Consider the following 25108-nt stretch of genomic DNA (forward strand, 5'->3'; position numbering starts at 1 on the left):
TATCAGATTAGACATCATTCATTATGGAAGTAGTGCATCATAGTAAGTAAAAATTCCTTTAAATGCAGTAATTACTGTATATGTGCTATATTCAAGATCGTGTGGTAAATGCTATGGAGGGAGCAAAGGTTAAGTATGAGAGAATAATACCAGCATTTAAATTTTAGGTAGAATGTGATAAATATCATACAAGAGATGCTCAAGGTACCATGGAAATTGAGGAGAGGCAAAGATCATGTTCTGTTTGGGGAACCAGAATGAGGGCAAAGTTTGGAAACAATTTATTGAGGTGGGGTGCTAAAGAAAAGCCTTAGAGAGTAGGCTATAAGAGACAGAGGGAAAAACAGAAGAACAAGACATGGAGACTGGGGGGTCGGGGGCAGAAAATGAGTGTGACAGGGACTGACCAGTGGACCAATATTGCTGCGTATATAAAGAGGAATGATAGAACACAAGCTTGAAAAGAAAAACTGTGGTTCTAACATTTAGAATGTTTATTATCAGGCTCCAGAGTTTAAATGTTCCACAGAACATGTATGTTCATAATATACATATGCTTAGATTGGCAAGTAAGTTTGGTACAATTTCCTACCACTCTTGGAGAACACAGAGATTCTAAATCACTAAGTAAGACTGCTGAAGAACAAGACAGGACTAAGTGTCTTAATGTATAAACAGCTCTTGCAAATCAACAAGAAGAAGATTACTATTGCAGTAGAATAATGAACAAAAGAACTGAACAGGCAATTTGAAAAAGAAGAAATGGCTAAAAACCATAAATTTGATTTGATGTGTAATCCAAAAAAAATTTTTTTTCCCTCCCTACTTAAAAGTTTTCTTAAGAACTCTCATTCAACACATCTTCTTCAGTGTTTTTAGCACTATACTGATGCATGCCATTATGTCAAGCTGCTGGAACACTGATAAAAGTGAGCTGGGTTAGGTTGTCTTAAACCTGGATTCAAGTACTTATTTTGTCACTTCTTAGGTGTGAGGAAGCCCTGGAAAATTAATTCAACCTCTGCAAGTTTCTGTAAAAGGAAGATAATTATATGCCTTGCTTAAATCTTAGGATTGTTTTGAAGACCAAATGAGGTAAGCGGGATGTGACTTTATAGTATTTCCAAACACTACAATGTATTTGGAAAATAACTCTTTATAGAAAATATTTGAAGAAAGTATTTTTATAAATAGGAAAATGAGATACAAATTTAAGGCATTATTGTAATAATACTTTGGAATGCACAAGGGAATCAAGATTTCAGAATCTGCTGGCAATCATAGCCATTTATGCCAATAAAGATTTCTAAAATAGCTAATTTGGCAAAAATTAAACTTTTAGTGGCTCCAAACCCAAACCTGGACTATCTGGCAGAGGAAATTATGTGAGGCAAAAATTACACACTTGATTGTGGCACACACTTTTGGTTGCCTATGTACACCTCTATTAACAGAACTTTCATTCAGTTCAGGTTCAGGCTATAGGTTGCCATAAGAGTCACAGGGCCCTCCCAGATCTCAAGGGGTAAATGTGGATTAACCTAAACCAATCATTTAACCTCCTTTACCAGTGACTGGTTTAGGCGTGCACACCTGCCTAGTTCTGGCCAATGAGATTCAACTGGCAGTTTGATAGGCCACTGTTGTTATATGTTCTCCCTATTACAACAACAAAATTCATGAAAAGAAATTATTTTTCTGCCTCTTGACATATTTGCATAAGGATGTGATGACTGGAAGTGCAGCAGTCATTTTGCAATGATGAGGAAGACAGGTCTGAGTGTGAATGTCAGCATGCTAAGGATGGCAGAGCAGAGAGACTGAAGGAACCTAGGTCCTTTCTCACATTGTTGACCCACTACGAATTAGTCAATCCTGGAAATACTCTACTCTGGACTTCTCATTACATGAGATAATAAACCTAGCATTGCTCAAGATACTGTTAGGTGGGTCTTTTGTTACTGAAGACCATAATCAACCAAGGTAGAAGGTGTAGAAAAGAAATATATTATAAATGTCAACATCTAAAATTAAGCTGTATCTTTCAAATGTGAAGTTACAATTCTGCTCCAGCAATTATGCAATCAATCTAATGATCACTGAAAAAATTCTTAGGGCAATCTCCTGCAAATATTCTCTTACCTAGAACTTTCCCAGCAAGTATGTTTGTTGCAAAAATTTTCCATTTTCATTTAGATTTGGGGTAAAAATTTTTATTATAGACACTTACTAGAAAGTATTATGGATTAGTTTACAGATTTTGAAATCTACGACCAGATTAGAATCTCAGTTCTGTCGCTTAAATAAGACTTAGCCAAGTTACTTAACCTCTATGAGCTTTAGTTTTCCTCATCTATAAAATGGTGTTAACAGTAACACCTAACTTTGCAGTGCTGTGGTGAGAATTAGGTTAGAGGATGAGGCTTTTGGCACAGTGGCGGGGATATACGCAGGCACCTATACACCAGTCTCCTACATCAATCAGGTATTCTGTTTAGAGTGCCAGTTTAAATTCAAATTCAAATCCAGAACCACAATAATTATACGGCTCAGCATGTGTCATACAGTATTCCACTCACTACCTGTTCCATTCCTTACAACAATCCTGTAAAGTAGGTCACTGTATGTCCATTTTGTATATGAGAAACCCAAAGATCATAGAGAAAGGGACTTGCTCAAGGTCACACAGTTCGGTAACAGCTGAAGTAGGATATTAAGCACAGGTCCTCTAACCCCGAGATCAGAACTCTGCTCATTTTGATTCCATGCACACTACACTGCTTTAGGTTTTGTTCAGACTACTAACCAAGCCAATACTATTCCATGCTTGCCCCCAATAAAATCCAAATCATAATCTATATAATCCATATGTACTATCTCTATGAAATTATCCTAGCCTTATTTCATCCATTTATAAAAATTTTCAGTTAACTCAGGTACATATATATTAATTCGTAACAAGACAAAAGTATAAACAGAAGTTATGTCATTATACTACATTTGCAGACACACTCACCATACGATCACTGAGAATCTACATATACACATTAAGACTAACAGTAAATACCAAATTTGATTCTTACCTTAGTGAGATCCATTCCAAGCCTAACCTGTGACAATAGATGCATGATAACACTCTTGTGCTCTTCCACCGACCCTGCCTCCCCTTCATCATCTCTATCATCATGTGAATCGAAAAGGTCTAAAATAAAACAGATCTTCTTAGACTGGTGTTAAACTGGGCCAATCTGTGCTGTTACCAAGTATTATACATTTTTTTTCAAACAAATATTTTTAAGAAAAAAAAGGTAAACTCTCCAAGGCTGCTTACCAGCATCACTTGTTCCATTGGACATGGAAGAATTAAGTGATTCCGTGGTATCTGGGCGCTTTAGACTATTTCCTGAGCTGCTGTGTGTCAAGACTGAGGCAGATCCAGAGGAACTAAAAAAAATTAATCACCTTCTTAAGCTCTTTAAAAAAGCAATTTAAAATCATAGTAAGATACCAATCTATTTAAAACCAATATATGGAGATAGCTGACAGAAACTAACTAGACCCTTAAAGTTAGCTGGTTACATACATACATGCTTTCCGACTCTCTCCCCATCAGGCTCATGTTTTCTGCATGGCGTATGCTCAACCAAGCCATGTTGAAAGGCCATGAAAAATTGGTAAGATTTTGCCTCTGCATGTAAAACTAGAGTTCATTTTCCAATTTTGTTACTTTGCATAAATGTAGGTATGTCATAATTCTTGGCAACCATTTCCAGAACCTCAAAACTGGTAAGTCTATTAATTAGCCTCAGAAAGATGTCTATATTTTTGAGATCCTTTGATAAAAGCCCACACTGGTAATAACACTCTTCCCAGTCATTAGAAAATTATATTTGAAATTAAAAAATAAAAAAGCATATTACTTTTTACAAGTAAATTTATGGTAAGTGGTATTATGAGCTGATTAACGGGTCTAAAGGAAGATTCCTCTATTTTATTATTACAGCTATGATTATAACTTACCTAGGACTAGTATTTGTACATTAACAAAAGAATGATCAAAGTTTACTTATTAAGGGTAAAAACAGAAACCAAATTTCTCATACTGCATATATTATTTATAAAATGGTACACAAATAAAAGTCTTTTATTGCAAATTTATAGGTGCAAAACACATTATATATTCTAATTTAAACACAGTTTGCCCTGATTACTTACCTTCTTTTGATTTCTTATTTAATAATAAGCTTGATTTTTTTAAGAGTAGTTTTAGGTTCAGAGCAAAACTGAGTAGAAAGTACAGAATTCCCATATGCACAACCTCCCCACTATCAACATCCTGCACGACAGTAGTACGTGTGTAACAGCTGATGAACCTACATGACATGCCATTATCACTCAAAGTCCATAGTTTACAGTAGGGTTCACTCTTGGTCTTGTGCATTCAATGGATTTTGACAAATGTAATATAAGTATCCCCCACTGTAGTATTGCAGAGAATAGTTTCATTATCCTAAAAATCCTCTGTGCTCTGCCTATGTTAGAACATTAGAATATTAGAAGATATGTATTCTAATTTAAACATAGTTTGTCCTGGTTACTTGCCTTCTTTTGATCTATTTTTCAAAAATCCTTAGGTAACTGAATATTGCTACTTTGATAATTCAGTAGTGTACATCACAAGGTACTATAACTAATGTCTACCTCACCAGTTTTGAAAGCCAATGGAAAATATGAGTAAAAGAACTAGATAAGAGAAATCCAATTATCATTAAATAAAAGAGCTGCATAAAAATTATCTTCAAAAAGTTTTGTGGCTCTTTGATACATCATCAAAATAGAATCAATCTTTTAAATCAACTGATCTAAAAAACCTCAGATTCTTTAAAACATGTATCTTATTTTAGATTCCAAACGTCAGAGATGAATTTATGCTGTGCTTTTCCTCCTTACTCAGGTTAGAAACTATGTCTGGGCCAAGTGAAACGCTCAATAAAGCTCAAAATGGAAAAAAATGGGATAAATTCTCATTTAGCCATTTCATAATTTACCTCGTTCAGGACAAAGGATTTAAAGACTATAGTTACAAAACAAGAGCAACACTGACAAAAATGACATGCATACAGGAAAGGTTTATCTGCAATGGGCTAACTTGCACAGAATTAAATCATAAGATCATAAATAAACTAAACCGAAAAAGGTACAGCTCTGAACTTAATTATAACAACAGAATCCAAAACTTATTGAGTACCTTGTATGTGCCGAACACTGTGTATGTTCATCTCCATAACAATCTAACCCTAAAAGGGAGACATGATTATTCTCATCATACACAGAGTCTCAGAGGTTCAATGACTGGACAGAGGTCACACAACTGGTAAGTAGTGGAGCCATTTCAAGTATATGTCTGGCTCCAGAGCACAAGTTCTTTCCCACATGCACCTTCATCTAGTTTATAAATGTGCAAAACCCAATAACATAGCTCACACAGAAGTTACCATTACTACAGGTCTTTAGAAACTGAACGGTGAAAGGACTTAAGTTTTCAAATTCTCTTCTGTCAGATAGAAACTTGACTTGAGAGCTAGAAAACTAGTGGTAGCAGCTGATGACCAGCAGGTGGCACACAAGCTCAATGCCTACAGAGGCCAGGCAGAGAGCATAAATATGTGAATAGGGCCAGATTATAAAACAATAGAGACCTGGCACTAGCGTACTCAATTTGAAGGGATTTAAAGTTCCATTTAATGGGAAAATGTATATCTGAATCACTTTGCTGTACACCTGAAACTATCACAACATTGTTAATCAACTATACTCCAATTAAAATAAAAATTTTAAAACAAAAAAATCAACAAACACTGTGCTGGCCAAATAAAACATCTGTAGTCCCTACTAGTTTGGGAATCTAGATTAGGGCATAAAAGGAAAGAATGAAATTGAAGGAGAAAAGGAGGCCTGAGTGGGTGAGCTGGACAAAGAATTTAACTCTGGATCCCTTCAAATAGGAGGTTCATAAACTGTGTATTTGTTAAGGGATGGGTACTGGGAGAGTATAGAGAAGGAAGCTTACAGGAGAAAAAAGAAAAGCCTATGAGCCTGCAGGTAACTTTGTAGATATGCCTATTACAGGTACAACAGGTAAGCATTTAAAATTTATCTATTTCAGAAAAATTTCAGGAGAACCCCTGAAACTGGGGCCAGAGATTGACTATCTGTGATGTAATGAGGCTAACCACATTATTATCAAGCTTTTACTGAATATAGTTACAGGCTTCTAGAAGACAGATGATCCATTTTGATATTCAACTGTACTTTGTTTCGATTAATAGCTAATGATCGAGACTGTCCTTAATTCTGTTTAAAGAAAACAATGATTTAACACTTCAAAAATAAATAATAACCTTTACTTTGGAATTTTCTTCCAAATGCTTATTTTCTTTTAACTCCACTATCATAAAAAATATTTTAAAAATTAAAGTGAAATTTCTATTGGCAAACTGCTAATAAGGGTCTTGTAATAGTTTATTTCCCTACATACAAACATTAAGAAACCAACATGCTAAACCAAACTCTTTCTGCTAAACTAGCCTTCTTAAATTGTGGGCTCAAATCTCTCTTCCTTAAGTAAAGTCTCATGTCCTAACAGTATGTATTTACCTAATCACATATATTTTACTTTTCCAACATTCAAAATCTGAATTTGATCTACTATGTAACAAAACTTCCTGAATTAATATCATCATTTTCCTTATAAATTTTGAGATTCTGAATAGTTACAGTGCAATTATATATGATACTGTATTTCTCAGTTCATGTGCACACTTAACAGAACTGGAGTGCTGGGTCATATGGTAGTTCTATTTTTAGTTTTTTAAGGAACCTCCATACTGTTCTCCCAGCAATCCCACTACTGGGCATATACCCTGAGAAAACCATAATTCAAAAAGACACATGCACCCCAATGTTCATTGCAGCACTATTTACAATAGCCAGGACATGGAAGCAACCTAAATGTCCATTGACAGATGAATGGATAAAGAAGATGTGGTACATATATACAATGGAATATTACTCAGACATAAAAAGGAATAAAATTGGATCATTTGTAGAGACGTAGATGGATCTAGAGACTGTCATACAGAGAAAAGTAAGTCAGAAATTGAAAAACAAATATCATATATTAATGCATATATGTGGAATCTAGAAAAATGGTATACATGAACCTATTGGCAGGGCAGGAATAGAGATGCAGACATAGAGCATGGACATGTGGACATGTGGGGGAAGGGAGGGTGGGATGAACTGGGAGACTGGGACTGACATATATACACTACCATGTGTAAAACAGATAGCTAGTGGGAACCTGCTGTATAGCGCAGTGAGATCAGCTCAGTGCTCTGTGGTGACCTAGATGGGTGGGATGGGGGTGGTGGAGGGAGGGAGGTCCAAGAGGGAGGGGATATGTGTATACATGTAGCTGATTCACTTTGTTGCACAGCAGAAACTAACATAGCATTGTAAAGCAAATATACCCCAATTAAAAAAAAAATTGTTATCTCTAAAAAAAGAAAAAGAGCGCGAGAGAAATGGAGTGCCACAAAATATTTCTTACTAAAAGAAACCAAGGTTCAAGGTCTAAGTTTGGTTGATAGTACTTAGCTTGCAAATTCACATATAATCATTTCCAAATTTGTACTGTATTTCAAAGCAAACCCCAAGCTGTAACACTAGCACCAACTCCTGAGATGGCAGGAGACTTGGAAAAAATACCCAGCAAAAAGTAAGCCAACTACATCTACAACAAATATAAGAACATTGAAGCAAATAAATGTTAATTTGCTTTCTATAACAGCTATCACTTACTGCACACTTATTATACATGCCAGACATCATAGTAAGCACTTGACATTATTCTCATTTAAATGTTCACAATGACCGCTTGAAGTTGAAACTATTATCCTCATTTTACAAACAAGGAAACTGAGGATGTCATAGGTTAAATAACTTGACCAAGATCACACACCTTAAAAGCAAAACAGATTTAGAACCTATTCTTTTCTAAGATTCCAGAATCCAAAGTCTAACCACCGCTAACCTATGTACCAGTAGGGCTAAAAAGTACTTTGCTTATTGGCTATCATGTAAGTGACTTTACATGTAAAGGCCTTTTCTGTGCAATGGAACATACCTAGCTTTGATTTAACAGTGCAAAACAGGTCAAATATTTCCTAATGAGAGAAAACCTATCATCAATATCTGCCAAAATCTGCCTACTTAGTATCTCTGGAGTCCATGTGCTTCCTTCCATTCCTATGCTATGACCTTAGCTCAGGTTATCAACATTTCTCAAGTTTCTACCCAGTTTTGCCTGGTCTTCCTACATGTAATGCATCCCCACTGCATTCGATTCTACACAGTTCAGGCACATCTATTTTTCTAAAATGCAGACCTGACCAGCAGCTGCCATCACTTGTGAGAAAATATTCAAAATTCATAAAAGGCTAAGAGGACTCTTTCACGACCTGGCCCTTGTCAATCTCTTCTGTATCTTCTTAACCATTCCCCACAACTTATGCTGCAGCCACACTCAGCCATGCTCACCAGCTTACAGCTCCTCAAAGAAACCAAGCTCCCGTTGCCTCCAGGCCTTTCTTGTTAGGGTTCCATCTCCATGAGAACAACACTTTCCATTTCTCCTTCCTCTTCTCACCCCCATGTCCCTCCTCTCCCTACTCATCCACATCTCACCATGGATCACATCCCCTCCCTCCTCTGTGAATCCTTTCTTGACTTCTCAGGACTTCAAAATGTTCCCATTTTTTCTGTGCTTATTCTTTTTTTTTTTTCTGGTACGCGGGCCTCTCACTGTTGTGGCCTCTCCCATTGTGGAGCACAGGCTCCGGACGCGCAGGGTCAGCGGCCATGGCTCATGGGCCCAGCCGCTCCGCGGCTTGCGGGATCCTCCCGGACCAGGGCACGAACTCGTGTCCCCTGCATTGGCAGGTGGACTCTCAACCACTGCGCCACCAGGGAAGTCCTGCGCTTATTCTTACATAGCATATTTCCCACTGGATTTTAAAAGTTTGTTTTTCCCCCAATAGACTGTAAGTTCCCTGAGGGCAGGGACTGGCTCTTTATTCACCTCTGTATCATTCATCCACCTAATATAGTGCCTGGCTTATAGGCACCCAAATATCTCTACTCTATACAGAACAAGTAATGGTAACCTCCTCTTATGTGAGTAATACCTCCTAGCTTACTCACTTTCATTTGACCCTCTCCTAATGTTGCTTCTATAGAAATAAGGCCCAGAGTTAATGAACAATACTGGCATGTTACCACAACTGATGCAAAATTATACCATTTGAATTAAATCAGGAGTAAAATCACTATTCTCACAGAACTAGCTTTGCTCAATAAGCCAATTAAAAATAAGCTGTCTTTTTCACTTTTTCCAAATAATAATTTATAAAGGAGTCTGTCATTAACACCAGTCTCAAAATCAAATTACATTTTTAAAAATCAGGAGTCATTTCAATACATATGTAGTTCATCTACTTACTCTATTAAGTGCTTTGGGGATGAGCCACTCTGATGGAATTCATCCGCATCATAGAATTCATCTTCACTGCTAGAATAAGAGAACTCTGGGACTGTGTTTGGAGACAAGTTGACATGGCTTGGAGAAGTTAGACTGCTACTAGGTGGTGAGTGCCCACTGCCTAGGAAGTTAAAACGTTTTTAATTAGGGGACAGTGTTGGTAATAGAAGGGAAGAAATTAGGGAGATGGGGTCAAAGCAGACCTTTCTAAAATCAAAAAATAGTTAAGTTGGTAGAAGTCCCTAGACTATCTGTAAAGAAATCAACATTTAAACTAGACAAAGAAAAAGGCAAATCACATTATAGAATGGGACATAGCCTTTTAAATAAATGAAAAAATACTATGTCCCCATCTGTAATTAGGAAGGGAGTTCTTTTGATTATAATCACACTGTGTGAGTTAAGGTATTAGAAGTCCCATAGTAGATACCAGTAACAACGGGAAGCCAGAGCTCTTATTTTATCCTATAGATCCAGATACCTTAAAAATGCAGCAGTGAACCAACAAGAATACAAAGTGGAAAGAATATCAAAAACCACATGAATGTTAAAGTTTTGTTCAGGATATCACATTCATATTAGTCAATATGTTTTGGCAATCATGTGCAAACGCAAAAGCTGGGAACACTTACCATTCAAACTCCTCACCTCTTTTCTACCTAAGTTTAAGTCAGGTTGCCCAGAGCCCAGGGGCAGAGAAAAAGAGAGGGCTACCATGGGAAGCACGTGGAAAAAGGAAAGAACCAGGAGAACATCTTCCTATTCCTAAACAGTCTAATTAAGGAAATAGAAACTAATGGAGATCCAGAGAAAGAATCTATAATCATCTGGTTCATAGTCTAGTAATAAAAAGTAACAGTAAAAGTATCAAACAGAGCAGTGAAGTACTGAAAGTAATTTAACAAGTATTTATTGAGCAGATATCTAAGGGCTCTCAGGCAATTTATGCCAAACTGCTACAGATGCCTGGTGTAGATTAAAATTAATTAAGTCACTGCTGGCAATATAAAAGTCAAGGCCTCAATTCTAGAAGGAAATGAGAATAGCAGCAGTAAAAATGAATCCAAAGCTATCCATGGATTTTTAGTGTCCCATTCCAGTGTCTATCTATGGTTCAATAGTTGAAAGAGCACATCCACCTGCCACATTTAGTTGCCATGTTCACAAAGATATTTTTAAAACATAACACTGAAAGTTTGCTGCCTAAATAGGCAAAGCTTATTGTGGGAATTCCAAAGATAGTTCATCTTAGCAAATAACTTTAAATTCTTACCCCACCGCTGCCCCGCCCCATAGCAGCAATAAGATGGGAAATAAATAAATTTCTCTTATTGAAATAATGGGGGAAAAAAATGAGAGAGAGAGAAAGAAAGAAAGAAAAAGACCAGGAATTACAAATGATCAAGTAACAAGCAAATAGTCCAGGCAACCACACAAAACTGAAAATGTATCCAAGAAGAAAATGAGTTGGAATGGGAGTTGCAAACAAAAGAACTGAGTTTTCCTTATGAGAGAAAACATTTCTTTTTTCAGTTGTTCCTTTCTTTCTTTTATGTATTAGTGAGAGAGATAAAGGAAAGAAAGATGAAGAAATTAGGTTGAAAAATCAAACAAGACACAAACCACACACTAATTAAAAAAATTTTTTTAAATACACCTACTCTAAAATGTTATATTTTTAAAATGCTGTCTTCTGAAATAATTTATCCTAAATTATTTATAACTAATTAATGATCCTAAAATTAATGTACATAAAGAATACTGCTAACTTTTTCAGTCTGTAACTGACTAGGTTTTGTATATTTCCAAATGGAAAATTTTGTCTGTTTCAGAATTCTGACATAATTCCTCCTTATAAAAAAACAAAAGAAAACACAGATACTGTTTTTAAAATGACACAGTGTAATGAAATACATAAAAAAGGTAGACAAACATTTCAACTGCATTATTCAAACTGCTTATCAGCATTTTCCCAAGAGCTTCAAATAAGAGAGCTGTTGTTGCTTGCTTTCTTTCAAAATTAAGGAGACATCTGCTCAGGCTGTTAAATCTTAAAAACCAAAGTAATAACATCAGCATCTTTACTAACTCAAATTTCAAACTAGCTAAAAATCAGAGGGTAACTTTTCATTATTACACAGGTAAAGTCTCACCCAGGAAAGAACCTGTGGAGCAACAGCAGGGGCTTATCTCCCACGTCCTCAAGAGTGGTTTTGGTTTTGGCATCCGGATAACAGGGACAAAAGCACCAAGTGCTCCCTTGAATTTGGTGCAACTGATAACCCAACATCAACCTAATTAGTTTTAAAACAAGAAATAAATCTATACTAACATTAATAGCAGCCCTGTGAATTAGAGAAAAAATAAAGACCATAAATCTAAACAAATTAAGAAAATGCAAACTAAAATCAAGTATCCTTTTTTTCTTATAAAATTGGCAAAAATGTGACCAATAAATCTATCCTTAAAAAATTCTTATGTGCCAAAAGGTGCTGTACAAGGATATTCCCTGAAATACTGCTTATAATAGGAAAATTTTGGAATCAACCTAAATAAATGTCCATCAGCAGAAAAACAGTAATAGCCACTTGAGCAGCTGTAGAAAGAATGTTGTGTACCTAAGTGTATGAACACAGAAAGCTCTCTAAATGTTCTCAGTTAAATGAAAAGGGAAAGTCACAGAACCACATGATCTAATTTAGGTCAGGGAAAAAAACAACAATAAAAATACACTATAATATAGGTATGTAGGTACATACATGTATAAATGACAAAGAGTAAAGAAGGCTTACAGCTTTTGTTCTCATACTTCTGTATTATCTGATTCCTTTACAGTAAGAAAGTATATAAATCTAACTCAAGCAAATTTTTTTAAAAAGCTAATACAGAGCTTCAAAGTAAGTCTTAAGGTAAACAAATACACAAAACTCTGCAGTATTTTATTTCATTTAAATTATAATTATTAATAAACTTCTGGTTCAATCACAAAGTTAACCACTCCATGTATGGAACTGTAATGATAGAGCTAAGGTATCTCCAATACAAAATATACAACCTTTCTTCAATCTTTTTCCCATCTCCACACAAATCTTGAATGTTAATGGGCAGTTATGAGAAGTAAAGGAATTACACAAATCTGTACCTGTACTATTTGGTGTTGGAGTCTGATGATGTCCCAAGGTAGTAGCTAATACAGGTCCAACTGGTAGAGAAGATGGACGCTGCTCTGACTTACACAACTGAGCAGGTTCTAGGAGATTTGAACATGTGAAATAAGTTAGAGAAAAAGCCAAACACAACTCTTCTTTTTCTTTAACATCTTTATTGGAGTATAATTGCTTTACAATGGTGTGTTAGTTTCTGCTTTACAACAAAGTGAATCAGCTATACATATACACATATCCCCATATCTCTTCCCTCTTGTGTCTTTCTCCCACCCTCCTTATCCCACCCCTCTAGGTGGTCACAAAGCACTGAGCTGATCTCCCTGTGCTATGCGGCTGCTTCCTACTAGCTATCTATTTTACATTTGGTAGCAAACACAACTCTTTAACTGCAATACCCTGAAGATGCGTAGTTTTTGAGACTATATTCTATTAAGTCAAGTTCCATGCTACTACTCCTTTCTGACCCCCAGTCCCCTTTAAACTCAATGATGATATGCTACCTAGTACTAAGACACTAGGCAGGATATCAAGAGACTAGTCAAGATAGGCCAGTACCTCAGTACAACTACTCTGTAAAACTAGCAAATGCTTCGGATGATAAACTGTTTCCCCCCCGAGGATCAAACCGCTTGTAAAATCTAAAATGGGGCACAGTACTTCCTCTTTAGTCTCGTGAGAGATATTAAGCTCAATCTCCTAAGGAGTAAAAATTCATAAAAAGATCTCACATACTTAATAAGTATTTTTAAAAAGATTTTCTTTTTTTCCAGTAAAATTTCTGACTTATGTCATCAGTGAAAACACTGAAATGTTGGATGCAACAAAAAGGTAAAAGGAACCAGTGGGTGTTGGCCTTAAGCCCTCCTCTGACAGTTAAAAAAAAAAATTTATTACTCTATCCCTAAAAATACACATCTACCTAATCAGTAGGCATCACAAATTTCATTCCTCCCTTTCTCATTATCTTTAAGTCCACCATGAAGAAACCATTTGTATTATTCAGAGCTATAAAGAATATGACAAAATAGAACATTCCTGGATTACTTTCAAGTAGATCAAGGTATATTAAGTTTTCCTTGGTAGCCATCAATCCTGGGTCATAGGATTCTGTCCTAGCAGCTAATCCAAGTAACCATGTTTGTCTTCCATCTCACTTTGAAAACCAAAAGCCCTTTAACTGTACTCAAAAAGCCCCAATACCAAAATACTATCATATTTTTCCAGTTCATTTTTGGCTGTATTTTGTGAAATTCCTTTTACTTATTAAAAAACAAGACAAAAAAAAAACACCTTCAAGATTACTACAACTGCCATAAAAAATTAAGTTTTTTGTCATCAGTGTACCTGTGAAACATTTTTCCAAATATTATACTATACCTGGAGGTAAGACAGTCTGGGAAGGCATTGTGTTGATCACAGGTTCCAAGGGACTAGGTTGATATATTGCATCTACAGGATTAATAGTACTCTGAGATAAAGAAGCACAGTATAGTTATTTTTAATTAAATACCCTTCTAGCATTGACCCTCCCAAATGTATGAAAACCCCACACTTCTGACAGCAAAGTCCTGAGGGTAGCTGTACAGACATGTTGGTCAAATTGCAAAGAGGAAATAAAACAAATTTACTATATGGAAGTCTAAGAGTTTCTTGTAAGATTATTTAAAGAAGCATTGTAAGGAGGGAAAATGAATGAATCTCTGACATATAGAAAGGTAAAACTAAATGAAAATACTTGGAAAGAGTTGTAGAATGGTTTCAGGAAGCCGAAACAATAACCTCTCGATTCAACTCAGTGCTTCTCAAATTTTAATTCACCACAAATATCAAAGATGGAGAAATGCTCTCTCCTGCTTTGGTATTAATAAGCATTATACCTATGACTAGCTAATGTATCTGTACCACTACAATCTTATTTTTACATCCCATACTACTGCCACCTTCTATCAATGTGTATTGCACCATATAGGCACCTAGTTTTACAGTCACTAAAGGCAAAGAAATGTATCTTCTAATTGGACATCTTTTCTTTTTGAGGATTTAGAAGGGAAAAAAATACTCAAACATGTAGTTACAATTTTAGAGAGGAAAAAAAAAGTCTAGGTTCTTCTGACTCCAAGCCAAGACACTATTTTGCCAGCATGATGGCATTTTAAAAACAAGACTCCAAAGCTTACTGATATTTTTTTATTTGGAGGAGGGGGAGATTTTAAACCAAGGCCTTTGCCAAAGTAAAGTTTGAAACCACCACTTAGAAGACTATACTAGATAAAACCCAAGAAAGAAAAATTTAAGTTTTTTAGCTTTCCTTGATCTGGAAAACTAAACTTCAAACATGTATTAGGTAGAGCTTGTAACAGAAAATACTGAAACAGAATTAGAAAAGAAATACTTTATTGATGAGCCCCAAAAGCATTTGTAAAAATTTAAAAGCACATAACAGTGGAAACTGAGATAATAGGAAAGTTTTTATAGCATTCTTATTTAACACCTAAGTTATTTTTTCTTATATCCTCTCTCTGCATAAATATCAATATGTAAAAATCACTAAATCAGATCTCTTAAATTGATTTGAACATAAGAATTCTGATTCTTGTCACAACAGTCTACATACCATAAATATTCTAGTCCTAGAAAATAAAGGACACAAAGAAGCTCTGAAAACAATCATTAATAATCAAAAGCCTAGTAAAGTGAAGTGGGGAAGGTTCTGGAGCATTAGGAAAAGCACAGAAACAGAGACTTAGAATTTTAATTCCTAGAATCCTTGCTCTACCAGTGACTTGCCAAGTCTCATCTGCTGTGGGCCTCACTTTCCCAGTGTATAAAATGAAGAAATGTCTGGATGCTATGGTCTCTAAGGGCTTTCTGGTTATTACATTAGGATTCTATTTTCAGATACCAGGCTGGGCCATAATACCTAAACAAGTGTCTCAACAATCCTGGAGCTGTTCTTAAAATAAATTCCTTATTTTTTCATAGTGATTTTTCTCTAAAGGACTCCAAGTGCTTTACAAAGGCAAAATCCCACCTTTAATACTTTGAGCCGTAAGAATGAGAATATCCCACCTCCTTATCCCCAAACTATTATATAAGAAAAAATTACTAAAGAGACCAAGAAATAAAATAACTTTGGAGAAAGGGACCAGGATTCAATCTTTTGAATGCAATCTTCTGTTTTTCAGAAGCCTAATATTAGGTTTGTCAATCCCACAAAACACTTTTAGACTTTTCTTTTGTTGCTGTTGTTAACAGAAAATACAACTACTGTCCGTGGTCAACCAACTTTAGGCTAAAAAACGTCAAATAACATTCTACGCCTTGCTTTAAAAAAGAATGTGCAGAGCTTGAGAAGTGCAAACAAATGACAATCCTAAACCCTAATCTGTTGTAAAATTAATAAAATTCATGCAATACAATATAAAATACAATTATATATACATATATGTATGTATAGCTAACATTTACTGAGTACTATGTGCATACTATCTCACAACAATCCTCTGAGATAGAAGTCACTTTTCTTTATAGATGAGGAAACAAAGACGCAAAGGTTAAGAAGCTTGCCTAAGGTCACAGATAGTAAGTGGCAGGGCTAGGTCTTAGCAGTCTGGGTCCAAGGGCTAAACCATGAACAGTGCCTTTTTTTAAAAATAAAAACTCTTAAGGAAAAATGCTATAGTCACGGATCAAATGATTCAAATATGTTTGTCTTCTACAAGTTTAGGTTTTCTATCAGTATAAACTATCTAGATGTTTTTAACTACAAATGATCAAACATTTTTAGTATGCTTTATAAAACTATTGTTTAACATAATAAAAAGTAACTGATTTGCTTTGAGAGAAAAGAGGTAAAAGTAACTGCCATCATTAATTTTCCTTAGGGCCTTTGGGAACCATGAAATGCTAGACAACATATACAGTCTTTTTCCATGAGGCTTATAATCTTAACTGATATCTCAGAAGAGATATTATATTGTAATTATATCACATAATTGTATTAAATCACCATGGCTCAAACTATGAACTCACATTGTGAAGAAAAAGAAAAATTCCAATGTGCTTAATTCAAATTTTAAAAATGTTTCTCTTACTCTGTTTTCTTAAGAAATATTTAACTTATTTTTCATTTTAAACCAAATATAAACATAACATGCTCATCCTTTCAAATATAATCATAAGATGGTTTTCAAGATTTACAAAATGAGTTTCCAGATCTCAGATAAGCTGGCATTTGTAAAGCCTCAGACAAAAAAAGAGGTTGCCTCCTTCTTCAGAAATACAGTCTGAACACAAGTCACACATCTACCATAAAACCAGGGGAGCTTAAACTGCAAACCTTCAAATTCTAACTTTTATTTCCAATAAAATTTTCTTTTCTTTTTGGTGGGTAAGTTGAATATAAGGGAAGAGTAAAATCCAAGGGGAGGAAAGAATAGAAAATGGCTATAAGTGGAAGAATTCATGTTGCAACTTGTTCCTACAAAAAAGCCGTATACACCACAGTAGCAATGACAGTTAACACAATACACAAAATCTAAAAATAAAGATAAGAAATTAATAGAAACCTATAACCGTATAGTTAAATTAAGACGTTTCAATACTGTACCCCTCCCCTTCTGCTTTCATTAGAAAAAAAGAAGTTGGACAAGAAATGTAGCATTGTGAGTTATGCCTTATTTAGTCATAAAAGCTGCATTTTTATACCACGATTAACCCTTTAAGTTAACACATGCAAGGTGATTCAATAAGAATCAAGACTCAGCAAAATTTTAAGATCGACATTCCCCCTCCAAATGATTGCTGAAAGATGGCCAACTTTAAGAGCTCAAGGAAAATTGCAAGAGTCAACAAACAAAGAACAGTGAGTAGGTAAAAAGAGGAATTTGTGTTGAAAAATGAGTAGAAATTCAGGCTTCTCCTGACATAACTGGTTATAATGCTCTGCAGAAGTAAAGGGGAACAAAGATCAGATTAAACTTACTATAATTCCATCTGCGTGCTTCTCCGCATTACACTGGTCCTTAAGGAGAAATGTTAAAAATATTAACTTCATTCTTTCATTTAAGTAACACCTTGTGTACTTTCTTCCCTAGTAAGAAAACTTATTTTACTGGGTAAGCAACAACGTTAGAAAACTACTACTCTGCTTCCACTAAGATAGTAATTTCACTGGTCCATTCCTAGCCAAACATAATTCTAACCAAGAGCATGGCAACTGTTTTTCTATATAGGCATTTAATTAAATTCTTTGTAGAAATATCCTATTGAACTGTGTAGTCACATTGGTATCAATGACTGAAAGCAGATATATTATTTTAGGATTAATGATCCTGAATATTTCTGGGTTTAACTTTACAGTAAATTATGCCAACTCTCCACAACCCCCAAACTCTTACCATACTGCAAAGGTATGACAATCATATACCCTTAAAAACTCAGGATAGACATAATTTCCCATATTCTGGCTGCTGGCTCCAGAAGTATATCAATACTTTTCTAAACAGATGGTCTGATTTTTGTTTCAGTAACCATAATCACCATATCCACAGAACGATGATACAGGGGCTACGCTTACTACCTGGCAGGTATTTTACGTACAGGCATACCTCGGAGATATAGCGAGCTTGGTCCCAGTCCACCACAATAAAGCAAATTGCAATAAAGCAAGTCACACAAATTTTTTGGTTTCCCAGTGCATATAAAAGTTATATTTACATTATACTGTAGCCTATTAAGTGTGCAGCAGCACTGTCTTAAAAAACAATGTATGTAATTTAAAAATACTTCATTGCTAAAAAATGCTAAACATGATCTGAGCCTTCAGTGAGCTGTAGTAGTAATATCAAAGATCACTGCTCACAGATTGTCATAACAAATACAGTAATAATGAAAAAGTTTGAAATATTGCGAGAGTTACCAAAATGTGACAAACCCACAAAGTGAGCAAATAATGTTGCAAAAATGGCGCCAATAGACTTGCTTGACACAAGGTTGCCACAAACCTTCAATTTGTAAAAGATAGCATCTGCAAAATGCAATAAAACAAGGTCTGCCTGTATATTATTAATTCACTTGTTCCACTGACAACTCTATAAAGCATGTACTATTATCATCCCCATTGGACAGATGAGAAAACTGAGACAGAGAGAGTGTCTAGTCTAGTCTACAGTGTCTAGTCCAATACATATAGTCTAGCTCCAGAATTCAAGGTCTTAACTAATATGCTATTGATATTTTGCCTTGCCTCTCTTCTCCAAGGATGTACTTAAGGAAGAAGGTGGTGGAAAGTTACCAAACATATCTGTTCCTGTAACTATAATCTATTAGTATTACACAGACAATATATTTAACTTAAAACTGTTTAAAGTTTTAACTCCATACTATCAAGAAGCTTTCAAGTTTTAATAGAAACCAGTATTTGGTCTTGGTTTACAGCCAAGTTGTATATCATTTATACATAACTTTTTCTTTCTTTAACTACAGAGTTTACTCAGAAATCTACAGATTGAAGGGACAACCAAGAGCAATTTAAAGATTTGGGGATAATTTTTTTTTTTTAAGAATTAACATAGCAGGCCTGAAATAGCTATCCTCAGAAAAGCCTGCCTACAAAGTTGGCCGTTGGCTTGGTGTCTGGGAACTTGGATTTTAGGAGGGTTCCCACCACCTCACTATCATAAGGGCAGCTCACTGCACCTAATCTGTTTAAGCAAACAAAATGGTTTATGCTGAAGACCAGCTTTCCTTTTGGAAATCTGGACTCTTGCTTGGTAAGTGCTAGGTAAACAGTGCTTACACGACAAAAACCCCAATAAAAAACCTTAGGTGTTGAGTCTCTAATGAGCTTCCCTGGTAGACATTTCACAAGTGCTGTCACAATCTGTTGCTGGAGGAATTAAGCACACCCTGTATGATCCCACTGGGAGAAGATTCTTGGAAGCTTGGGCCTTAGTTTCCTCTGGATTTTGCCCCATGTGCCTTTTTCCTTTGCTGGTTTTACTTTGGATACGTTGCTGTGATAAATCATAGCTGTGAGTACAACTACAAACTGTGCCTTCCAAGCAAATCACCAAACCTAGGGGTGGTCTTGCAAACTGCCAACACAGTGTATATCCTTTGCATATCCTTGAGAATAAAAGCATTTTGATAAGTCCATATTTCATGTTGGGATTTACACAACTGAATTAACTATATATTTACAATATCCAAAGTTTCAGTAATTTTTAATAGACAACAGTTGAAAATAAAATCTTGAGAACTACACAGAAAGAGAAATTTTAAAGTTTCTTGTTCAGATGATATTTTAATTTACTTTTAGTTTTCCCCATTAATTTCTAAATTTCTAATTTCTAAAATGGACTTTTCCAAAGAATTTCTTAGAAAGAAATATATGTAAGTGGCAATAAGTGGAAAGAAATACATGTGGTAGATTAAATTTCCCAAAAATGGTCCCAACAAGAGGTAGAGTTCATGGCCCCTATCCTTGAAACTCTGTGACTGTCCCTAACCAATAAACATAGCAGAAGTGACTATGTGTGACTTCTGAGACCAGGTCATGGAAATGCCACAAATTTCTACCTTGTTTTCTTCCCACACTGTGAGAAAGGCCAAGCAGCTGGAAAGAGAACTATACGGAGGAGCACCTAGGTCCCCAGCTCAACTTCCCAGGCATGTGAGTGAGCCATCTTGAAAGTGGATCCTTTGGCCCCCCCATCTCAACACATACACCCCTGCCCCTGCAATCAAGCCACCACAGGTGGCACTGCATGAAACAGAAATAAGTCATGAGGCCTAACCAAACTGCGATTTGTGAGCAAAATAAATGACTGCTGCTATTTTAAGACAGTTTAGGTTGGTTTGTTATACAGCAATACATTACTGATACAGTACATTATATTATCTAAGAAAACCACCACTTCTACTTCTGGTATAATTTAAAATAAACTTAAATATCCAGTTTTAAGATAAGTAAGTACTAGGGATGCGATGTACAACATGGTACATATAATGAACACTGCTGTGTGTTATATATGAAAGTGGTTAAGAGAGTAAATCCTAAGAGTTCTCATCACAGGACAAAAATTTCTTTTCTATTTCTTTGATTTTGTATTTATAGAACATAATGGATGTTCACTAAACCTACTGTGATAATCATTTCATGATGTAGTAAGTCAAATCGTTATACACTTTAAGCTTACACAGTGCTGTCTATTATGTCTCAATAAAACTGGAAGAAAAAATAAACTTAAATATCTGACAATTTTTCCCATAAAATATTCTCAATTAATAATACATGCTATCTACAGGGTATTTTAAGTCAGGGTTTATTATTTTTGTTACTGCTGTGGTTTATCTTTTAAGGCAGAGTCAAATCTAGACAAACCCACACTATTAAATGCCTTACTACCAATCCATTCCCATCATGAACTTCAGGAATTTTGTTCTCTTATTTTAAAAGGCGTATTACACTCATCCCCCCCCTCCATCTTTCTTTTTAAAACTTTTTATTGTTTTTGTTTTGTAAGTAAACCGCAAGTTGCCTTTTATCAGGGTCAGCTAAAGCTAAATCTCAAGTACTACTAAACCAGAGATCCAACTGATTTCAATTTGAATTATGTTAATTAAATAAAGAAAGGGTCTAATGCTACTTCTCACTTAGATTATAACATATGTTTATCTGGTTACAAGTCCCTCATTCCTTAACACAATGGCTATTCTCTCTTCTTTGAACAAACAAGCATGACTGAGATCTGGAAATATGATAGTAACAAAAACATCAGTACAACATAATTTGAGAAGACTTTTGACCAGAATTATAGACTTCGGTATTTTAAAACCATGCCTACCAGTAAGATACATGAAATATATTCCTATCTTTCTAATAAGGCAATGTAGTCTAATGAAAGCTCTCTTAATTATGGACCTATACATGTACTTATTACATGAAATAAAAAATAAATATGCTATGGTGATGAAAGAAAATTTCTAATTCAAGTCTGATGAGATTCAACAAACGGGACTGGGACAACTGGATAACCACATGCCAAAAAATGAACCTGGATCTATACCTCACACCACAAAGATTAACTCAAAGTGGACCATACATTAAATTAAATGTAAGAGCAAAAACTACAAAACTCTTGAAAGAAAATACAGGAATAAATCTTTGTTGTTTAGGATTAGGCAACGATTTCTCAGGAAAGCCACCAAAGGCAAAAGCAATAGAAGACTGATAAACTGGATTTCATCAAAATTTAAAATATGCATGCTTCTCAGGACACTACCAAGAAAGTAAAAAGACAACCCACAGACTTGAAGAAAAATCTGCAAGTCATATATCTGATACGGCTTGTATCCAGAATATATAAAATCACTCCTACAACTCAATAGTAAGATTAAAAACCCCAACTAGAAAAATGGACATGGCACTTCCCTGGCAGTCCAGTGTGGGGGTGTGGGTGCGATCCCTGGTCAGCGAGCTGAGATCCCACATGCCCTGCGGCCAGGAGGCCAAGGTATGAAGCAGAGGCAATGTTGTGACAAATTCAATAAAGACTTAAAAATAAATAAATAAATAAAATAAGGGCAAAGAATGTGAATAGACATTTCTCCAGAAGAAATGCAAATGGAAACCACTAGAATGGCTATAATCAGAAAGACAATCACGAATGCTGGTGAGGATGTGGGGCAAATAGAACCCTTACACAAGACGTAGAGGATGGACTTGAGGGCGTGGGCAGGGGGAAGGGGAAGCTGGGATGAAGGGAGAGAGTGGCATGGACGTATATACACTACCAAACGTAAAACAGGTAGCTAGTGGGAAGCAGCCGCATGGCACAGGGAGATCAGCTTCGTGCTTTGTGACCACCTAGAGGGGTGGGATAGGGAGGGTGGGAGGGAGGGAGACGCAAGAGGGAGGGGATGTGGGGATATATGTATACGTATAGCTGATTCAGTTCGTTATACAGCAGAAACTAACACAACATTGTAAAGCAATTATACTCCAATAAAGATGTTAAAAAAAAAAGAACCCTTACACATTATGAGTGGAAATGTTATGTGCAGCTGCTTTGAAAAGTAGTTTAGCAGTTTTTCAAAAAGTTAAACATAGAGTTACCATGTTACCCAGTAACTCCACTCCTAGGTATACACTTAAGAGAAATGAAAACATGCGTCCCCGCACAAAAACATCATATGCAAGTGTTCATAGCAGCATTATTCATAATGGTCAAAAAATGAAAACAGGCCTTCCCTGGTGGTGCAGTGGTTGAGAGTCCACCTGCCGATGCAGGGGACATGGGTTCATGCCCCGGTCCGGGAAGATCCCACATGTCGCGGAGCGGCTGGGCCCGTGAGCCATGGCCGCTGAGCCTGCATGTTTGGAGCCTGTGCTCCACAGTGGGAGAGGCCACAACAGTGGGAGGTCTGCGTACCGAAAAAAAAAAAAAAAAGAAAGAAACCAACCCAAATGTTCATCAACTGATGAATGGATAAACAAAATGTGGTATATCATTCAAAGGAATATTATTCAGCAATAAAAAAGAATTAAGTCCGGATACATGCTACAACATGGACTAACCTTGAAAACATTATGCTAAGTGAAAGAAGCCAGTCACAAAATACCACATATTGTATGATCCTAAATATATGAAATGTCTAGAATAGGCAAGTCTAGAGACAGAAAATAGATTAGTAGTTGCCAGGGATTGGAGGAAAGGCAGGGGCAAGGGTAAGTGAGGGAGAGAGGTATAGGGAATGACTTCTTCATATGTATGGTGTTTCTTTTTGGGGTGATAAAAACGTGCTAAAATTATATTATGGTGATTGGCCGCACAACTCTGTAAATATACTAAAAACCACTAAAGTATAAACTTTAAATGAGTGAACTTTATGGTATGTAAATTATATATCAATAAACCTGGTTTAAAAAAAGTCTAATGAGAAATTAATGAATACTGATATAAACAAAAAGTCTATGCAGAAAAACATTCTAGGGAGAGAACCTGGGATCCAAGGATAACTTAAACATACATTCTAGTTTAAAAGTATCTATGGTCAGACAACTCTGTTCTAAAACGATAATCTAGACTTGGGAAGTCCAGTTTAGAAGCCACTAGTCACATGTTGCTATTGAGCACCTGAATGTGGCTAATTCAAAGTGCAAAATACACCCAGGATAGTGATGACTTAGTGCGGGGGTGGGGTGGGGGCAGTGGGGGGAGGGAGAGAGGGAGAGAAAATGAAGTATCTCATTAATGAATGAATTTTCATATTGATTACATGTTGAAATGGTATTATTTTGGATATAATGAGTTAAATAAAATACATTATTAAAATTAATTTCCTTTGCTTATGTAAGTTGTGACATCTGGTTATATCACCTAATCTTAATGAAGAAAACTGGTCAAGTCCCCAGCTGCAGGGGTCTCCCAGATTACCTTCACTCTGCTCCCTCCCCTCCTCATTTCCTCTGCAATTCCCCGTGAATGGAACAGTGCTGTCTCTATCTATGGTACAAAGGAACAATGAAGTCATCTGAGCTAACACAGCTTACCTGAAAATCCCAATAACCAAGTGGTGCCCAAACTTTGCTACTTACACATCAGAATCAACCTGAGAGTTGAAAAACCCCAATGCCCAGGTGACACACCACAGCAACTACAACAAGAATGTCTGGGAATGGGAGTCATGCATCAGAATTGTTAAAAGATTCCCAGGTGATTCTAATGTGCAGCAAACTTTGGGAACCAATGCACTAATCATTTAGGCAGGTGGGAAGCTTTGGGGAATGAGAATTAAAATCAAAGACTCAAAAAACTGGAAGGAGCTTAAAATCCTACCTATAGCATGCTGCCTCTAAGAACCTAAAACTAAATCAACCCAAAACAAGAAAGGTATCAAATTAGCTACATTCTTTCTTTTTTGGGGGCCCACATCCCTGTGGGGTCTCAGATGACAATACATCTTCTAAAAGTAGCTGATTCCAAAATCTTATTAACCTGCCAGGGCAGAATAATCTTCCAAAGTAACTAAAACAATTTATATTCCCATCAGTGTTAGATGGAAGCTCTCAAAATTTTACCAACATGCCATTCTGTGGCTTTAAAATTTATGTCCTAATAAAAAGTTTTTTTAATTTAACAATTATTTAGGACTAATTATATGCTTGGTACTAAGAGCATTACAAACACTAATTCATTTAAGTTTCACACTATCATCAAGAGTACAGATACTATTATTATTCCTATTATATAGGAGAAAACCAAAGCACAGGGAGAATAAATAAACTTGCTCAAGCAGTGGAACAAGGATTCAAACCCAGACCATCTGGCTCCAA

General features: G+C 35.9%; 1 protein-coding gene across 11 annotated transcripts in view; it reads right to left on the reverse strand.

The window, feature by feature from the left end:
• Positions 1-25108, reverse strand: part of OSBPL9 (oxysterol binding protein like 9) — a 169965-nt gene that overhangs the window by 11913 nt on the left and 132944 nt on the right. For 8 of the 11 annotated variants that reach the window (XM_030870113.2, XM_030870110.2, XM_060305612.1 and 5 more), the window contains 6 exons: positions 17753-17791; positions 14146-14236; positions 12744-12851; positions 9563-9722; positions 3332-3444; positions 3084-3202 (listed from right to left, as the gene is read on the reverse strand). In XM_030870113.2, the coding sequence (XP_030725973.2) occupies positions 3084-3202; positions 3332-3444; positions 9563-9722; positions 12744-12851; positions 14146-14236; positions 17753-17791 (630 nt within the window). The remainder of the gene's footprint in view (positions 1-3083; positions 3203-3331; positions 3445-9562; positions 9723-12743; positions 12852-14145; positions 14237-17752; positions 17792-25108) is intronic. The other 3 variants (XM_030870112.2, XM_030870111.2, XM_060305623.1) reach the window with 1 other exon arrangement.

Source organism: Globicephala melas, chromosome 1 (genome assembly GCF_963455315.2).
Source record: "Globicephala melas chromosome 1, mGloMel1.2, whole genome shotgun sequence".
NCBI classification, from domain to species: Eukaryota; Metazoa; Chordata; class Mammalia; order Artiodactyla; family Delphinidae; genus Globicephala; species Globicephala melas.